The following is a 19,419-nucleotide window of genomic DNA, read 5'->3' as shown; positions in this document are numbered from 1 at the left end:
GTGGTAACTGATCAGAGAATTAACTGATCAGTTGGTGATGTCATGGACTCTATGACATCATAAAGTCATCCTCAGAAGGGCCTCATGACACAGACATCATTTGAAGTCATGCTGATGACGTCATTGTAAGCAGCATGGCAACTGTTGCTAAGGGTAAAAATAGCACGCAGTGAGCATGCGCTGTGAAAAAAAAACTTAATCTGTGGGCACTAGATGCATTATTCCCGCAAGTCTGAACTGGCAGTGATTTGTGCAGCTTAACAGGAGGGGCCAGGGAACCATTGGCCCCTCCACTTACCGCCCACCCATTTTTATTTGTTATTTGGGTTCCATCTCCTAACAGGCATAGAGCAAATGTCAGTGGAACCACAACATGACCTGGGCCGGTCTATCAGTCAAACAAACCTCTTGTGATGCCCACTGGTGTGTGAAAAGGAGCATTTAAATGTATATGGGATAATAATAATAATAATAATAATAATAATAATAATAATAATTTACTTGTTAACAGGGGTTAAAGACGATGGGTGCAGTAACGGTGTTTCACCGGTATGTGGTGCATGGGAACTCTGAGCTGCCAGTTGCTCTTAGTACATTAGAAATGTGCCATTTTAATGAACAATGCCACAGATAAAGCATATTTTTATTATGTTTACTCTCTGTAACATGGTTTAGACTTAGATATGTGATTCTATGCATCATAATTTCAGGGACGGAAACATCTTGTCTCCTGTCCTAACATAACATGAACTTCACTTTTTTTTTTTGCTACTAGTAGCTTTTATTTTTTAAAGAAATCCAACAGAAAGGGGATGGAAAGAAGGTGGGTGGGAGAGGACAGGCAACCAAGGAGCCAGTAGCAGAGTTGTAGTCAAGGTCACCGACCCAAGACCAAGTCAAGATCAGCACCCCGCGCTATGTGACACAAAAAAATTAACTTTTACTTATCAAAATTGCTTCTCAAATTGATCTGAAAGATCCACTTTCCCATAAAAAACTAGTTATTAAATACGTAGAGCTTAAATAAATGCAATCAGTAAAGATCTGTCCAGAAGAATCGGATCGTTCCTGAATGTACCAGCGTTGTCCCATATGTGCGACACCTCAGTCAAAACCTCCACACAATAATTCAGCGCATGAGTGACAACTTTTTTTCATCGCAGATGCAACATGTGTGTCTACGTCAGTACAGCTAGCTTTGCTAGCATCACGTCCACAGATCTTACCTTTCTTTAAGCTTTCCTTCCAAGTGACGCTAAAAGTTGGACGAAGTCCCCACAGTCTGTGAAAGCGAAGCGCTGCTGATTTTACATGTCGCCATATCTTATGATTTATGCAGCGCTATTATATTACTGATGATTAGACTCGCTCAGAGGAAACCACTGCGCATGTCTGGAGCTTCGCGTGCGAGTAAAGGTGGAGGCGATGGGTGACAACAGACACGTAAGTTACAATATTGCTCGGATTTTAAGGCGCCACCTTAAGTCCCTGAACTTCACATTTTAACAGAAAAAAAGAGCAACGCGACTTGGATGTAACGAGTAACGCGACAGTTTTGTAGAAATGTAGTGAAGTAGAAAGTACAGATACTTACTGTAAAATGTAGTGGAGTAAAAGTAGAAAGTCCCCATTATTAAATCTACTTAAGTAAAGTACAGATACACGAAAACTCTACTTAAGTACAGTAACAAAGTACTTGTACTTCGTTACTTCCCACCACTGCCAGAAAGGTGAATTCACAAAACCTAAACCACAAATAGGCAGGACGTCAACCATACTTTTCTTGGTTTCGACTAAGACAGTTTGAGTTGTGTTATCAAGATTTCTACACATTTTTCTTGTAAGAATTCCACCCTTTTCCAGACTCAGTACTTCATTATTTTTGAACAATAAAAGCTCAATTTCACCAGGATTTTTTAATATATATATTTCTACATGGACTAGGTTTTCAGTAAGCAAAAATTACACCCTGTAAGAAGATGGATTTTCAATCCAATACTTTCCTATTACTCAGGGAAGCTTTGCATAATGTGATTCAGTGGATTAATTAAATACATTAACCAGTGCTCCTGATCATCAAACAATCTTGTACTTCCAGTCTTTGTCATTTAAATAAAACAATTATCCAATAACCTGCAGCATCACAGATGTTCTCTAGGAACAGAAACATCAATGTAACATAAGATCCAGACATGCTACTTCCATAAAAGATTCCCTTCTAAAGGGAGTCCTTTGTCTCAATCAGGCTTACTGTGATAGAAACATAATTTGAGAACTCACTGAAAGTACAGGCAATAAAATGTGTCATTTGTTCTGCAGCGTCTTCATCTGTGGATGGGTTGACTCCAAACAACCAAACACTTTAAGAAGTGTCTGTGTGCTGCATGTGAATCTACTTGGCTTAACAAGGATGATTTTCTGTTGATTTCTGAGTGTGTGGGTGGATGTACAAAACCTCCCATGGCTTCACTGGTGCAACTAAGATAATCATTCTCATCTGGTGTTGATTGTAGTAGCAAATTTACCTGGAATAGCGCATTGTTCATCGTACCCATTAAATTGTAGAAATTGAATAATCTTTTAAGGAATTGCTCAAATGCTTTTCATTTTGGTGCTAGTTTTAGGTAATGACTAGTAGTAATAGAGAAGCAGAAAGCTGATTGGATGTTAATCTACTTGCTGTGCTGGAAGTTATTCTGAGAATTTACAGATTTATAGACCCAGAAATGGCATTACACAAGTAGGTAGGGAAATATAGGACAATATTAATATAACAAATTGTTCTTCTTGTTGCCATTTTACTTTATTCCTGTAGACATAATTGGTAATGCTCTGTGAATTAGCAAAAGCTTTGAGGTTTTTTTTTTTTTTTTTTAGCACAATAGGCTTTTATTCTAACTAAGGTTCAACTGGGTGATTACATAAAATATATATTTTTGAATGAATTAGATGGATCCCTGAGATTAAAACACCCACACACAACATGGAGATCTGAAGCAAATCTCCCATTAATCCAAAAACACACACATACAAATAGATGCTTATATTTTTACAAAAGGAGGATTTATTAAGTTATATTTTAGGCAGAACAGAAAGTACTAGTTCAAACTTGCCATGGAAACAGATCGAAGAAATGTTGGCTCACAGCTTACATACAACAAGAAAGCTCCAGAACAACAATAAAAAGACACTGGATACGATTTTTTCACCGGATGAGAAGCACTTCATTGAAACTGTAAAATATAACTATGCACAAGCAAAATCTAATTTTCTGATTCTTTGAAAACAGATAAATAAGTAAAATATGCAATTTAATAATGCTTAACAATTAAATCATTATAACAAAAATCTATTTTAAAGCAGATGCATAATTTATATAAACTGAACACTACTCCATAATGGTTAGGCTTGAATGAATGAGTCGAGCAGTGTGCTGAGATGACATGCGTTGACATTATATAAATAACTGAATTGATTTTTCCAGACAACACTGCTCAAAGATTCTCATATATTGAGCAGATATTTTTTTTTACAATTATTTATACTTTTGTATTGCTAAATTAGAAATTCAGAAAGATTTAATAAGATACAAAATTATTCATATTTTCAATGTTAATTCTTAGTGTTGATTGTTAAACTTTGTATTGTCTTAATGGAATAAAATTCTATTAAATTTAATTTGTTAAAATGTGGAAAAGGCCTCAATGAAAAGGAAATTCTTAAAAAAAGGCTTTTGAATGAGTCTCTGAAAGAGACGTTTAAAATATTTAATTGCTTTACTTTTGGCTTTATAATGTGACATGATTGATGCACCTACTTCAAACTTTTGAACATGTGATAGGTTGGTCAGTCCTTTGTAGTGATTCCTTCTTACTACTATTCCCTCGGAGTTGCAGAAAATCTGATCAAACTATAGAGTCCATCAAGAAACCAGCTGGACTGAGCTGGAGATATAACTGATGAGCCAATCAAGATTAGGCTGGATAAATGTTTGTTGTTGTTGTTGTTGTTGTTGTTGTTGTTGTTGTTGTTGTTGTTGTTGTTGTTGTTGTTGTTGTTAGCAAGGAGCTATGCTACGCTAGTTTACGTTTGAAATTTTTTCCCCATCATGCATCATGATAACTGGAACGAGTTATCTCGTTCCAGTTGAACGAGATAACTCGTTCAGCTGGAGCTTCAGCTGAACGAGTTATCTATAGAAATTTCTACTCGTCGTTTTAATTAACTTGTTAAGCATTCAGCCAGTGCAATGACATGTTCCAGTACTGCTAGTCTCACAGTGTTTTTTCAGCTGTTTCAAAATACAGAGGGTCAGAACTACATTTCTATGCATATGTGAAACAGGTTAATCAATGTCCTGCCAATCAGGATGTTCAACAACACAAACTTTCTATGCTTTCTATGCTGTATCCCTTCTGTTGTGGAACAGAAAAGACATCTTCTGTCATGTTTTTCTTTTCTTTGGGAGGTTTGAAGAAGCAGTGCAGCACAGGAGTCTTGTGGGGTTAATGGTGCATTTTCTTTTGATGCTCCAACACTGGGCATGGGCAGCAATAGCCATTACCATGGCAACAGTAAGATAAAGTTGAAAAGCTTCTCCAGGTTTTATTGTTGGGTGTATGTATTTGTACATGTATCCTGCACATTAGTGTATTTATTAATGGATATGTGAGCTTTAATTATGTGTATTCTAATGGAATAATAGATCTTTAAATGTATTAAAATACGGAGCAACTGAATTGCAAAAACTGTAATTTCCAATTATTAGAAATATGTTGCTATGGATGTGTCCCCCACTCAAAACACAAGGAACACTTTCCAACACTTAAAACTTGTCAGAGTGTGTGTGCATTGGGTAATTTTACTGGCATAAGTCGTGAGCACACATTTTCAGTTAACAAGCAAGATTTCATCTCTTTGTTCTCAAAAGTTGTAACGCTTGCTCTCTTTCAAATATTCTAAAATCTTAGTATTTGCGCTCAGATTTTCTCCTTGTGCTCAAAACTTCCTCTCTGTTAGGATCACATCTCCACTCGCTTACGAATTCTTGTCTGCTCTCTCTGGAAACAAAAGTACCGTTGCCTGGCAACCATCTCAGCCAATAGAATGAAAGTGTCATTCTGGGCACCTTTTTAGGGTGCATTTGTTTCGTTCGAGTGGGTGTGCCTGTGTGGCTACTATCGATTGTAGCAACCTGTGCCGTCCACTGAATGTTGGGAGAAACAACTTCAGCTTTCTGTTCCATGTTAAAACTTAGAGATAAGGAAAACATAAACACAGTATTACACGTTTTGAGAAGAAAGAGATGAACTCCTGCTTGCAAACTGAAAATGTGTGTTCTCGACTTATGGCAGTAAGATTCCCCCGCAGGTGTGCCCCAAAGAACAGCTTTCCTTACCTAAAAACTGAAAATTTGTTCTGCAACCAGTGAAATGATGCATATCTTTACTTAATAATCTTATAGTGATTTAAAAATCTATGTAGATTATTCTTGGTATGTACACCCTCATCCACCTACATAGCTAATTTTAGTGTTTTTTCTCTCTATTGAGTCATTTTCACATGACACCCACTCAGTCACCGTATGGAACTGTGACTTCAACACTGCTTAGTTAAAAATCTGTATAAATACTGAATTTTTCAAAGTGATTTGCACACTTAGAAATTGTTTTCCACACAAAGCTTTCAAAAATTAGATAATCAGTAAGAACATTTGGCTGAATTTCCTTTTTGCATCAATAGCACAAAATATTGCATTTGTCTTAAAAAGGTATAAAGTAACTTCCTACTTTACAATACAAAAAAGTAAGCAATGAAGCAGTCTAACAGCTCGTAAATAGTGTTCCAGTGAAGATTTTATTTATATGCATAAATGTCAAATTGACTAATTTGATTGATTGATAAGTTATTTTCAATTATTTGAGATGTTCTCTTTGTCCGTATGAGATAATAATCCGTACTACTGAGCCAGTTCTGAAAAAACAATGTTTGAATTAAATAAATCTAATCTAAAGAAACATAGTTTTTAGTTTTCTTTTTTGATATCACTAAGGCTTGTCATCATCACCCAGCGTTTCCAGAAATGGTGAAAGGTAAAGCAGATTTTAAAGAGTTTTATGTAAACTTCTGGATTTAAGCTAAAAAACAAAATGGTTCTGATAATTAATTAAAAGATCACAATTATGAGCTAGTATACAAACTTAAAAGAGGATCTGCATATAGTTCCACAGACGACAATAAACCTGAGTTATTGTGGAACAAAATCAGTAAACTGAATAACAATAATTTTTTTCATCTTCTCTTCCTGTACTAAGGTGTTCAAACAAGGCTGAGCTATGGTAACTAGATAAGATTCAGTGTCCTTATCAATATATATTGGATGAGAAGATGGCCCTCAGCAATTAGTCAGAAGATAATATTGATCCCCCTCTTCACAATCCAATAATTAGCCGTAGACATATTACTGACAGTCAGGAATTTATATTAATTTTGAATTCATTCAATTAGATGTGAGCAGTTGGCCAATGAAACTAACACCCGCAGCAGTGCTTAAATTCATCAGACATTTTTCTTTCTACACGGTTATTACATTTTTACTTATTGAAATGTCATTAAGGATTTATTTGTAAATGTGACGTCTCCTCTGTAGCTTTTATCCAATATCTAGTTTCATTTGGTTTGACTAAATTTGTCCCTTATGGCCACACACTGTTTTCAAATGAAGACTAGACGTTTATAGGAGCAGTCATTGTCATTCTGCCAAATACTGTTCAATAATGCAGTATTTTATGTGAAACGCAAGCTGGAATTTGTATAGATTGCGGTTACACTGAAAAGTTGCAACAGAAAATGTAAAAGATGATATTATATGTAATATTTATCACAAAAAGACCATTTCATAGTTGAATACAGTGAATTAGTATACACAGTACTTCACTTTTTCCATATTTTTACAATTTGCTAAAAACAGACCAAGAGGTCACATCTTCATAAGCATTCACAGTCAATTTTCAAAGTGATTTGCTCACTTAAAAATTGTTTTCCACACAAAGCTTTCAAAAATTAGATAATCAGTAAGAACATTTGGCTGAGTTTCCTTTTTGCATCAAATAGCACAAAATATTGCATTTGTCTTAAAAAGGTATAAAGTAACTTCCTACTTTACAATACAAAAAAGTAAGCAGTGAAGCAGCCTAACAGATCGTAAATAGTGTTCCAGTGAAGATTTTACTTATAAGCATAAATGTCAAATTGACTAATTTGATTTATTGATATGTCATTTTCAATTATTTGAGATGTTCTCTTTGTTCGTATGAGATAATAATCCGTACTAAAATACATTGTACTTGAAATGTTTCTACAATTTAAAAGAAGTCCAGCTGTGGTAAATCCACAGATTCATCAGACTCCTAAACTTAATAAAACACCACCCTCTGCTGGCCATAAAAATAACCGCTCGAGGTTTTTATTTTTGTTTGTTTGTTTTGTTTTGTTTGTGTGTTTTTTCCCCCCAAGTTGTTAATGACATTTCTTTGTGAAATTATTCAAACCTTCCTTCAAGGAAAAATAACTTTATCAATGAGCGATACGTTTGCACCATGTTTATCCGTTTTTAGTCTTGCCTACCACAAGTAACTACATTTCCCATCATCCATCATGCGCCGGCTGAATCTGTGACGCACATTTTAGTCGACGGAGAATCACACATCTTATCCGTCCAAGCAAACCTAATAGATGGAGTTAAGTGAGATAACCCGTTAATTTAAGACATAATACAACGCATATTAAATACTTTATGTTAAAGTTCTTCCATGTGAGATGTATCTCTTATTTTACTCTGTCGGAATTTTGTTTTTAACTTTATTTGTGCGGTTACTTCGTCCATAAATCTGTCTGCACGCTTGTTGTGGATTGTCCCAACAAAATGACTCTTCCAGCTTTGCAAAACACCGGCGTGATTTACAGGAGGATCCTGTCACACTTTCCTCAGGACATTAGCTTAGCTTTTGTGTACGGATCTGGTGTTTTTAAACAGCATGGGACCAGCCAAGGTCAAATGGAGGTAAGAGTTTCTGCACTATTCTGGTCATAAGAAGGTGACAGCTTGGTTTAATTGGGTAAATCTGTTCTAATCAGAACATCAAGGAAGCAGCGTGGATGAGCATCTTCTTATCAGCTCAACATAATGTCTATTCGTCCCCCTAAATGTCTACAAGGTTTAATATATCACAAATAAATTGGAATTTCATCAAAACATTGATTTATGTTAGTAATTCAGCTAAAAAGTTGAGTTTCGCACATGGAATAAATTCATTAGACACAGAAAAAATACATCTTATTTTTCTGTTCATTTTGATGAATTTGGCTTAAAGCTTAATGCATACAATTTCTTAGAAAAGAAGAATATTTGTCACACTGTCATCTGTCCAACTGACCAACAGTTAAATCTTTTTGCTCTGTAAGATGCTTGACATACATTGGCTATTTTTCAAGAACAACTTTGGACAATGAATATAACAGTCCTGAAGCCCGTTTTCAGGATACATCCGTGTGAGGTGGCTCTTGAAGAAGGGACTTCAGCAGCAGTCTATGTCTTATGAATCTCTTCTGAAGTCTTTTAACCATTCTCTCAAGGCTGTTGTAACCCCTGCTGCTCCAGTTAATGTTTCTACTGAATGTTTCCCTTCCAGTGAACTTTCCAATAAAAAGTGCAATTCCTTTTGAAATTGCCTCAGACTGTCTACTGGAAAGCTGTCAAGTCGGTAGCCTTTCCTATAATTTTGTAGGCCGTAACATTTATATAATAAAATCCTTCTTGTTATGTAATGTAACCTTCAAATGGCCAGAGAAGCTAAATTGTGGGTTTTGTCAGCTGTAGGCCATCAAAATTAAAAATTATACAAGTATCACACAAGTTTAATTTTTTGAATTGAATGAATGACACAGATTAACTTAGTGATTAAATTCTAATTTAATTGGATGGAGTTAATGTTGCTCTATAGAGATATTATCACAGCTTTACTCAAAAATGATCCTAGCTTTTTCTCAGATTCATCACAATAAAAATATTTTGTTTTTTGTGTGTACAGAAAAACATGCTGGACTTTGTGTTTGCGGTGGACGACCCAGTGACATGGCACACCATGAATTTGCTTCAGAATCGCAGACACTACTCCATCCTGAAGATACTAGGGCCCACCAAGATCAGCTCCATACAAAATGACTATGGAGCTTCTGTTTACTACAACACACTCGTGCCCGCTGATGGAAGGGTAACTCACAAGATCATTACAAGACTGATGTTTTTTAAAAACATTTCTTATTTTATCTGTTTACTAAATGCTTCCCTGTATTTTAGATAATTAAATATGGGGTGATTAGCACGGACTCATTGATTGACGACCTCATGCACTGGAAGACCATGTATGTTGCTGGACGTCTTCACAAGCCGGTCAGTTTGGATTATATCAGAATTTTTTGGGACATGAAGCAAACCGATTGTTGACCAAAATAAAATCTAGTTCATGAACAAGTGTTGGACTTTGGCTAAATAGTGTTGGCATAAATCCTGTTCTCACGTGTGTTGTCCTTGTAGGTAAAAATGTTGGTACAGAGCGAGAACGGGAAGCTCCGTGCTGCTCTGGTATCCAACCTGAAGAGCGCGGTTATGGCCTCCTTCCTTATGCTGCCAGAAAGCTTCACAGAGGAAGAACTTTTTCTGCAGATTGCTGGACTTTCTTATGCTGGTATGAAACTTGGACAGCTTCTTAAAGCTCAACCATACTTACTTCATAATTTATGAGATTTGTTTTTCCAGAGCAGTTTTAATAATTACAGAGCGTTAGATCCAATTAGTGTTCAGGAGAAGAGATGTTAAGGTATTTGAAAAAGTTAGTTATCTGTTGATTAAGTTGACTTTTGAAAGTAAGTGCTTCTAAGGTTTTTATGCTGTTTTATATACTGATTGCATACATTGTGCAGCATTGAGGCATGTAAAATAACCAGGATACTGTTGACATTTCCTTTGCATTTTATAGACTTGTTTTGAAAGATAATATATTTGTGACTTTGAAGGAGATTTTCGGATGAAGATTGGGGAGGACAAATCCAAAGTGTCCAATATTGTCAATGACAACATTCAGCATTTTAGGATTCTTTACAGCAACATCCTCCGGGACTGCCCTCAGGTGGTCTACAAACCTCCACAAGGAAGACTTGAGGTACGGCAAGCTTAATGAAGTAGCAAAGCAAATTTGTCACAGCCACAAGAAATGCATTTTATTGAGATTTTTTTCGTACTTCTTAAAAGTATTCCCACAGCATGGTACTGCTATTTTAGTTCGTCCACCACACATCTTTCAAAAGTAGCTTTTTTTCCATGACAATCTATTTCCATAAAAGCCATATTTTTGGAGTGCTCCACTAATACGTACTACATCTTATCAACAAATTCTTCCACGTGAGCAGTGGATTTCTGCAGCTCCTCCAGAGTTAACATAGGCCTCCTTGCCTATGTTAACTCTGGCCTATGTTGTTTAGTTTGGCTGTCGGTGTTGATATGGAAAGTCAAAACCTAGTCATTGGTTCAATTGGACTCAGAAGATTTTGTTTCTGGATCTTCTGTATGAATTGATTCTAAACCAGTCCAGATTTGTTCCGTATTCACTTTAAGAGGGATAGACTTCTATATAGTAGCAGATTTGTTGCAGAACGACTTCAAAAAGCCCTAACATGCTTATCTTTTACTTTGTTCATTGTTTGTCTAAATACAGTATTGTGCAACCCTAAGTAGATATTCTTGCAATTTTACTAGTTTGCTCTCCACCTGCTGCCACTCCTTGTTGTACAAAAGAAACTGTTTCCACCTCCAGGCACCACACCACCCTGGATTAAACTGTCTCATAAGGGAATAGGAGGAGCGTTTAAGAATCTGGCTCTTCTGTGCATCTATTGTTTGCATGTGTGTTAGATCTTTTCAGTGAACATTGTAATACGTTTGCACAAAGTATATTCAGTCCCCAGCAGTATGCATCGGTTATAAATATTAATCATTGTCTTTGCGTTATGGGCCAGGTTTAGCTAAAAATTAGCAAATGGAAATTGAAACTTTTGCTCTAGAGCTTTTGGAAGAACCACAAAGCAATAATAAAAAAACTAAGCAGGTCACAACATTTTGGAGTCCATCATTAGTTTGGGATAAATCTATTTTAAATTAAGTCCTTCAGTCTTTCAATAGCACTTAGATGCAGTAAGCTGATTAAAGTTACTATCTAATAATGTTCTTTTTTATGCATCAGTGTACATTATGAGGATATGTGACTGGTGGCGTTGCGTATTAAGCTACTATTAAACACTGAGTTTTGGTATTTCATCTTTTTCAGAGAATCCCCTGCTGTGAGGTCTGTTAATGAATTGCAGCTATAAAAAGAGTGTAAAAACATCTTTGGTGAATGTTTTCTGTAAAATGTTTCAGACAGAGCCTTCTTATGGGGGAACACCTTTATCTGCTGCATCTTACTAATTTAAATAAATAAACAGTAGTTACCACATTACTGAAATCTTTAAGGATTTAAAACCAATAATTTTAATGTTTTACTTCTTACCAAAAATATTCAGCTAAGAAAATGTTCAAAGAAAAACCAGAATGTGCAGAACTAGGTTGTACAGTATGTTCGCCAAGAAGCACAGATAAACAAGTTTTTCCTCCACAACCTGTGCATAACTGGAACAGTCATCAACAGTGTAAACTCAGAGTCACCGAAAAAAAAACTAGTTCTGTATGAGAGTATGTTAGAACAGGTGGCGCTTCTACTTCACATGAATCTCTTTTATTCTTTTCAAAAGTCAAGAGGGACAGGTTTAACAACAAGAGCTCAAACTACTTTTTATGTCTCAGCACAATTAAATTGATTGAATGTTGTTTCAAAAAGCAGCATATTTGATTCAACACATTGAGCAATACCTTGGGAATGTGTACTGCTCAGTGGTCACTGTATTTAAGTCTTTTCTGTCACGCAGAAATAATATAGGCTATCATATGTTCAATTACTAGGCAGAAAATATAGAGAATATATATGAGGGAAAAAATGGTGTAGTTTTAGGACTACATAAAACATTAAGTTTTCTCTTCAATCAAATCTAATTGGACAGCTTTTCATAAAATATTGTGGGAAATGCAGAACAGTATGTCTGTTCTGCACCATGGATCATTAACTATAATACAAAATTTTTAAAACATGTCTTAGCACAAAAAAATATGTCTTAATGCAGTAAATCAGCTGCATTTTTACACACCAACTACAACTTGCAACAAACATATCAGATCCCGCTTTATTGGTGTTTAATCCTTCTTTGAGAAAGAAACATTTTGGATCATCAAGAGATTGGTATTGCACTCAACTTGACAAAGAAATTTTCACTGTTCCTCTGTTCTGCTTCATGTGCCTGTCAGATTTCAGCACCTTCTTACCAGAAAAGAAGAAAATAAGTATATTAAAAAAAAGCTGCTAAAGCCTGTCACAGTTATCCCACAGGTGGCTAGAGGTGAGATCAAGGTGACTGCTAGCTCTAGGAGGAAAAACAGGTGGGCTTTTTGATGGGGCTTGTCTATATAAGATATAGAAAAGCTATATAACTTGCATAGACAATCTTGTCTATATCTTATATAGACAAGCTATATAAGCTTGTCTATATCTTATATATAGACAAGCTTGTCTATATCTTATATAGACAAGCTATGTAAGCTTGTCTATATCTTGCAAACAATTCATCAATTGATTGGATGGACTACTCGATTACTTGAAGCAACTTCAGTTTTACTGAAGCACTTTTTTAAATAATAGAAAATCCCCCAAAAATGTAAAATTTAAAACAACACTCTGATATACGTAAGACTTGAAAATATGTAATTGGAACTGCGCCTCCTAGCTAAAAACCTGTTATTCAGCTCAAATAATTCCTATTGTCAATCAAGATATCTGCATCTCTGAATTATTCTAATTTGTGTTCTGTAGGTTGACAAAAGTCCTGAAGGCCAATTCATCCAGCTGATGGCGCTGCCCAGAACTCTTCAGCAGAGGATCACAAAGCTGGTTGACCTTCCAGGGAAAAACCGGGACGTGGAGGAGATCCTGCTGCAGGTAGCTCAGGACCCCGACTGTGGAGCTATGGTGCATCAAGGTATGTGGAAAATGTGATAGAAAAAACTAAAACCTGGTCAAAGATGGGTTTTTGTACGAGGATTTATACTAAAAGTCGCTTAAACAAAGTAGATGAAATCAATACAGGCTGCACAGTGGCGCAGTTGGTAGAGCTGTTGCCTTGCAGCAAGAAGGTTCTGGGTTTGATTCCCAGCCCGGTCTTTCTGCATGGAGTTTGCATGTTCTCCCTGTGCATGCATGGGTTTTCTCCTGGTACTCTGGTTTTCTCCCACAGTCCAAAAACATGACTGTCAGGTTAATTGGCCTCTCCAAATTGTCCTTAGGTGTGAGTGTGTGTGCATGGTTGTTCGTCCTGTGTGTCTCTGTGTTGCCCTGCGACAGACTGGCGACCTGTCCAGGGTGACCCCGCCTCTCGCCCGGAACGCTAGCTGGAGATAGGCACCAGCAACAAGGGTGTGAAGAAAATGGATGGATGGATGGATGGATGGATGGATGGATGGATGGATGGATGGATGGATGGATGGAATCAATCAATACAGTTGACTTCCCTTAGAATGATAAGACAGGTGGCTTTACTTCAAGAGACCAATAGATGAAGCAATTGCTGTTTTTTCTCTCCTTTAAAAGCAGTCATGCTGCTGACTGTTGTTGCTCCTCCACAGGTATCTCATCTATTGTTAAATCATCCAGCATAACACAGAGTATCAAAGGCATTGCTACAGCTGGTAAGAACTCCTACGGTGTCTCTGTAATCTTCCTAATAAGCTAAAGTAATAACACTACACTTTTGATAAAGCACTTTTTTACACTTTGTCCAGCTTAAAAGCTACAAGTAGAAGTTTAGTTTGGTTTTGAAAGAAATGTTGTTTATCTAAGACAAAAAAATTCTGTTAAATCTGTTATCTTTCCTGATACCGATCCTTAAAATTTACAGCATTTTTCACACTTTCTTTCTATTCTACCGTTTTTTAGGCAGTATGTTTTTAGGTATTTTTTTACCATGTGAAACTGTCTTGATGAGGATTTTGTGTCCTGGTCCTGTCAGGTTTACGGAAGACCTTCTCCTACAGCTCCAAAAAACTGATGAAGATGTGGAAGGGCTGGAAGAGGAAGCAGTCAGCCTCACAGATCTCCTGATGCAGATTACTAGGAATTTTTCACTTCTTAGCTATGTTTTGTATCACTTTGTGTGTTTGGTGTGGAAGTCTCTCTGCACTTGTCCCGTCCCATTAAACCTCCGATGGCTGCAGAAGAAACCATTACATTTCCAGAAACAAGACTGAAAATGGGGTTTATCGTTGCACATACGGCCATCAGATACTGCTGAGAGGGTCACAGGAAAACTCTGCTGATAAAAAGGTCACTGAACCTGTGTGAACATGTACCTGAATAAGTTTGGGTTCAGTTAAGTATTACATTTTTGTGTTTTTTTGTTTTTTTTTTCTATTGATTGTGGGTCCTGCTTTGGGTTTCATCCCAGGCAGTCACTTTGCCAAAGATTTGTTGAATTTGTATATCTTTCCTTGTGTTTTTATTCATTCACTGCAGTTTTCCAATGGGAAGCTGCCTCTACTGGATTTACACTGCAATTATAAAATGATGCAGTAAAAATAATTTATAAAAAAGTTTATTAAACCAGGTTTTAAAACACAGCAACAAATCAGCTGCTTAGTTTGGCTTTGCATATATGTTCAGTAAAAGCTGAAGCTCCTGATTTAAGAAAGGAGAATTTTGAACTGACATTAATATCTCTACTCAGCTTCTTCATTGCATTTCAAGAGAGTGTTTCTGCCTTCTAGTAAAAGGCTTTGGTTATCATTAATGTAAAACTAAACTCTAGTTGCTCAACACACAGTACTCAACACCTACCGTGTTCTAGTGAAATCAGATTACACAGACATGGATTTTTTTATTAATCATTTTTGTTATGTTGTGATTTTTCAAAGAATAAAATCATGTTTAATTTGTTTCATAACAGTTTTTAGTGAAGTGCAGTGGGAGGTAGGAGACCATTTTGTACGTCAGTGGGATCAGGCATAATTGGTTAACGGATTCATGGGAAAAAGAAAGTATACCCTGTAATAAGGTCAAGTATCAGAACATAATAAAAGTTATCTGCTCCTTGTCAAGTTTAAAGATTATTCAAACACATATGACAGATTTCTGCTTTTTGTTAAATTTAAAACAAAAATGACAAAAAAAAAACGGGTATAGAAAAAAATATTTTGAGCAGCAACAATGTAAAGTAGTAAATTTATTGCATGACATAATCAGACTAGTGCCAGAATGTTTGGTCATCTTTTTCAAAAGTTTAATGTTACTACTTCTGATTTTTTTTTAGGTCCTGCGAGAGCATTTTTAATTTGCTGAGGCACGGACTTTGAGCCATTGATTTTCTTTTTCTGACATTCATTCAAAAACTGCTCATTTATTCTAGAATATAATTCAAGAATACCTACCTATGCAAGTTTCAATGTTTAACTCCAGTGAAAAAAGTTGTAAACTTAATTTTTTTTTTGCCTAACGGTTTTGTTCAATGACCGGCTTCTGCGGTTTGCATCATGAACGGATGATCTACAAATGACACTAGGCCAAGTCTGAAATGCCACAATAACAAATGTGAACTTCCTACCCACTGGTAAGAAGTGGGTAGGAAATTCACATTTACTGCTTTGAACACATTTAAAGCAGTATACAGCAGAATGAATCTAATGCACTGAAGTCAATGAAACAAAATAGAAAACAGTGCTGTGACAGTGATACAGTTCAGTGAGTCATCTAACCACTTGCGTTTGTTTTGTCCACCTAACAGCATTACATCGTGAGTCACACTTTACTAATGGACACCTGAGTCATCTTACAGCACTGGAAACGCCTTTTTCTTTTCTCTTTAACTGTAATTCACCAGCTATTACTCTATGTTTCTTGGATGCATGTTTCTTGTTGGTCAACATTTTTGTAGAACCATGTTATGCAACTGTTCTGTTAAAGACAGAAGACTAAGGTTGCTGAATCTTTTTGTATTGGCTCTTGTGACCTATGCTTGATAGTGAATTGACTGGAGTGAGAGATAGAAGAAGACATGTGGGGAAGGTTACCAGGCCAGAACTTGAACCCGCGACATCCGCTTTGAGGACTAAGGTCTCCACATGTGGGTCATCCCCAACCCCTGCATCACCACAGCACCCCACATGTGAAATTGTGAGAAGACTGATCTTAAACACCATCTTTGTTTTATGCTCATCTATTCTCATCTGACCAAAACTCCTCTTTCCACATACATGCAGGTGCTTCATGGCTTGTGGACTTCTTGTGGCTTCCTTTGAACAATGGTGTGCTTTGTGCACGTTTTCCATATAAAACACACACTGGAGTACATGAAAAATATAAATCCTACCAACATATTTCACCCACTTGATCTCTACTCCTTGTCCCTACCAGTTATCATGGGCATCTTTGTTCTGGATTTCATTTTTGAGTGTAAGGGTAAATTGGGTTGAATCCAAATACAATTCAAATATTGATGTTCATGACTGCATAAACATAAATGCGGTAAAGTTGAATGGGGGTAGAGGTGCTAATACTCCAATAAAACCCTTTTTAAAGACTAGAATAATATACTTTTAAATGTCCCATCTTGGGAAAACTACTTTCTGTAGATGTAGAACTGAAATAAATGTCTCAGCAGCAGATTAACACCTTGCGACAGTAAAAGTCAGCATACTGCCTGCCTGGTTCTGAGCCTCGTTCCCTGCTGCTGAAGGAGATAACGTCAAGCCCTCCCTGGGTCATAGTAATGCGCACAGTGACAGCTGTGTGATGCAATGCCCCACCATCATAATGTATGCTGATATCACTGCCTCAGAGCTCTACCAATCAGCGAGCTTCACTTTCACCACCTGCTAGGAACTGAATTCCATCATTCCAGGCATTCCTGCTCCCTCCCTCCCTGCCTGCCTCTCTCCCTTCCTCCTCCGCCTCCTCCTCCTCGTTTACAACCAAGTTTGTCCCGACAGCTCTGCTACTATTGTCTGTGCTCGTTTTCACCGCCGCTTTTTTGTTTTCTCTCTCTCTCTCTGGGAATAACATTTATAATAAATATCTATTTTGTTTTATTTCTTACCTGGATATTATACTGGAAGACACCAAAGTGGCGCTTGAAGGAGGTAGGTGTTTGGTAAATAAGAAGTTGGGTCTGACTGACTGACTGACATTGTTTCGGGTACGTATAGGGTTGAGAGTGCGATTCACACGAGGCATTTAAGGGCACAAATTCAGTCCAGTTTCTGGGAATATTCGGCGTGGGAGTCGACTCTTTGCGAAGACATGTGCAATAGTGGGACGGAAACCCTGTTCACGAAAAGGGTCGTTTGAGATTTCATTCAGGAGTTGACGCTGCTCTGGCGGATTCCCAAACTTCCCCATGTCAGTAGCTTTAATTTAGCCGCATTCTTTGGATATCTGTTGTAGCTACTTCAGTGTGTTCGGAAGCAGAGAGAGTGGAGTCCCTTACCACAAATCAAGTGCATTTCCTGGTTGCTGCTTGTTTCATTTTGCAGGATCATTGCAGTAGTATTCCTTCCTGGATAAAGGGCGCACTGAGTCAGGCTTGTATAAATATACCGAACCACCTGTAAGCCAATATTGGATTTCACTGCAGCACAGTTCAAATAATTAAAACGTGGGGATATTTCTTAAAGCGCATTACTGCAAAAAGCAAGGACATTGCTATAATAATGTTGCCTGAGTTCCCCTTTTCTTGCAGAATTGAGGGAATGGTATCTGAGGAATGCCAGAAAAAAGGAAGAAAAGCACGCTGGATATTTCCCCCATTTGTTTTTTATTCTTAAATATCTGTCATAGCTCAGTCAGTTTGACATTGCAGACAAGAAAATCCCCAATATACTCCAACCAACAGTAATTTAGAAAACTAATAGCAATAAAGTATTTGCAAGATTGTAATATTTCTGCTGTAGTGTGTCATGGTCTGAGTTAAATGCTGCATTATTACTAAGTTAATATGCTGATACATTGAGTTAGGAAGCCTTTCATTGTTGTAGATCTGTTTTGCCAAGTGGGCACTTAATAAGTTGCTTGTTTTTTATAACATGTTTATTTCTTTTCTGTGTGCTTAGGATTTCAGTGGTTGGACGGATATCACACTTGCATTTATTTGCCGGCAAAGAGAACAAAAATACACAGACAACAAATTTATGATCGTCTCATGTAAAGTAGGATTTGTTTAAGATGTTTTGTAAGCCATCAAGAGTTGTCATTAATGTAGCAAACTCAGAAGTCTGAATTTCTATAAAATGATGATAGTTGGCTTGTTACAAACACATAAGTGCATCTTATTTGCCGTTCTTTTAAGCTGACATGACATGGTCAGCTTAAATGACCATGTCTCTTTATTAAAAAAGAGAAAACAATTGCTGGAGCTGCAAAATATAGTGCATCACAATCTTTATTTCAATATTGTCTGTAAATCTCATTACATGTGATATCTGGTAGGATACCGTACTGTAAGCATATATGCAGGCCAGTAATAAAGTCTTAGAGGCGTATAATAGAGCATGCTTTCAAACATTATAAGTTAAGACTTGAAAAGCAAAATATTTACTGGGCTGATAATAGACTAATCATAACTTGTCAAACTTGTTATATGACATACATTGATGTCACTCAATCAATTACATAGTGTTTTGGGCCTTTTTATTGTGCACTTACTGTAGGTTATTGGTTTAAAAAATAACATTATCCATTAGATTTAGCCAAGTAGACAAAGTCTGAGATATCTTCTAACAATATGTACTCTAAACAAAATTGGGTTATTTTACGATGAATGGTTTTATATATTGTTTCGCTGTTGTAAACAAGTTAAAACACTTAAGGTGTAAAGGTGTGTTGTTGGTTTTTTTTTACATTCAGAGACCTTTCGAAGAGTTTTGCCACCTAGTGACTCGACTTCCACTCAAATTCACTGTCCTTTGTGTAGATCCAACTCTGCACACAGCAGTTTTGACATTTTGCCCTCTCCTGTCTTTCAGGCATCCAAGCATGGAGACCCCACTGGATGTTCTGTCAAGAGCAGCATCATATGTTCATGCAAATGAAGAAGAGAGTGAGTACAATCAAACTAAGCTCCTCCTGCTTTTTCCATCCCCGCAGAGGTAGAGCTCCACCACCTCTGTTTTACTACCTTCCTCTCCTGTTAGGCTGTTTGAAAGTGATTTATATAATTAGAGCCGCATTACTTATA

At 36.8% G+C, this 19,419-nt stretch overlaps 2 protein-coding genes across 3 annotated transcripts in view; both read left to right on the top strand.

Annotated features, from left to right (window-relative positions):
* The first annotated feature begins 7,671 nt into the window (after positions 1 to 7,671).
* tamm41 (TAM41 mitochondrial translocator assembly and maintenance homolog) lies at positions 7,672 to 15,285 on the top strand. The gene is made up of 8 exons (XM_008408549.3): positions 7,672 to 8,062; positions 9,090 to 9,272; positions 9,359 to 9,451; positions 9,596 to 9,746; positions 10,075 to 10,220; positions 13,014 to 13,179; positions 13,823 to 13,885; positions 14,206 to 15,285. Exons 1-8 carry the CDS (start codon positions 7,925 to 7,927, stop codon positions 14,295 to 14,297), a joined length of 1,032 nt encoding a protein of 343 aa, XP_008406771.2. The 5' UTR covers positions 7,672 to 7,924; the 3' UTR covers positions 14,298 to 15,285.
* Positions 15,286 to 15,386: 101 nt separating this feature from the next.
* The window catches only part of vgll4b (vestigial-like family member 4b), a 39,908-nt gene continuing 35,875 nt past the window's right edge, over positions 15,387 to 19,419 (top strand). Inside the window, exons 1-3 of one of the 2 annotated variants that reach the window (XM_081607019.1) lie at positions 15,387 to 16,361; positions 16,448 to 16,492; positions 19,208 to 19,281. In XM_081607019.1, coding sequence (XP_081463145.1) covers positions 16,455 to 16,492; positions 19,208 to 19,281 — 112 coding nt within the window. In that variant the 5' untranslated portion in view covers positions 15,387 to 16,361; positions 16,448 to 16,454. Of the gene's footprint in view, positions 16,362 to 16,447; positions 16,493 to 17,097; positions 17,327 to 19,207; positions 19,282 to 19,419 lie in introns of those variants that run through there. The other variant, XM_081607021.1, reaches the window with a different exon arrangement.

This window comes from Poecilia reticulata, chromosome 5 (assembly GCF_904066995.2).
Source record: "Poecilia reticulata chromosome 5, P_reticulata-male-v2, whole genome shotgun sequence".
In the NCBI taxonomy this organism is placed as follows: domain Eukaryota; kingdom Metazoa; phylum Chordata; class Actinopteri; order Cyprinodontiformes; family Poeciliidae; genus Poecilia; species Poecilia reticulata.
Note: the sequence above shows the minus strand (reverse complement) of the source record. Positions and strands in the feature narration are given on the sequence as shown.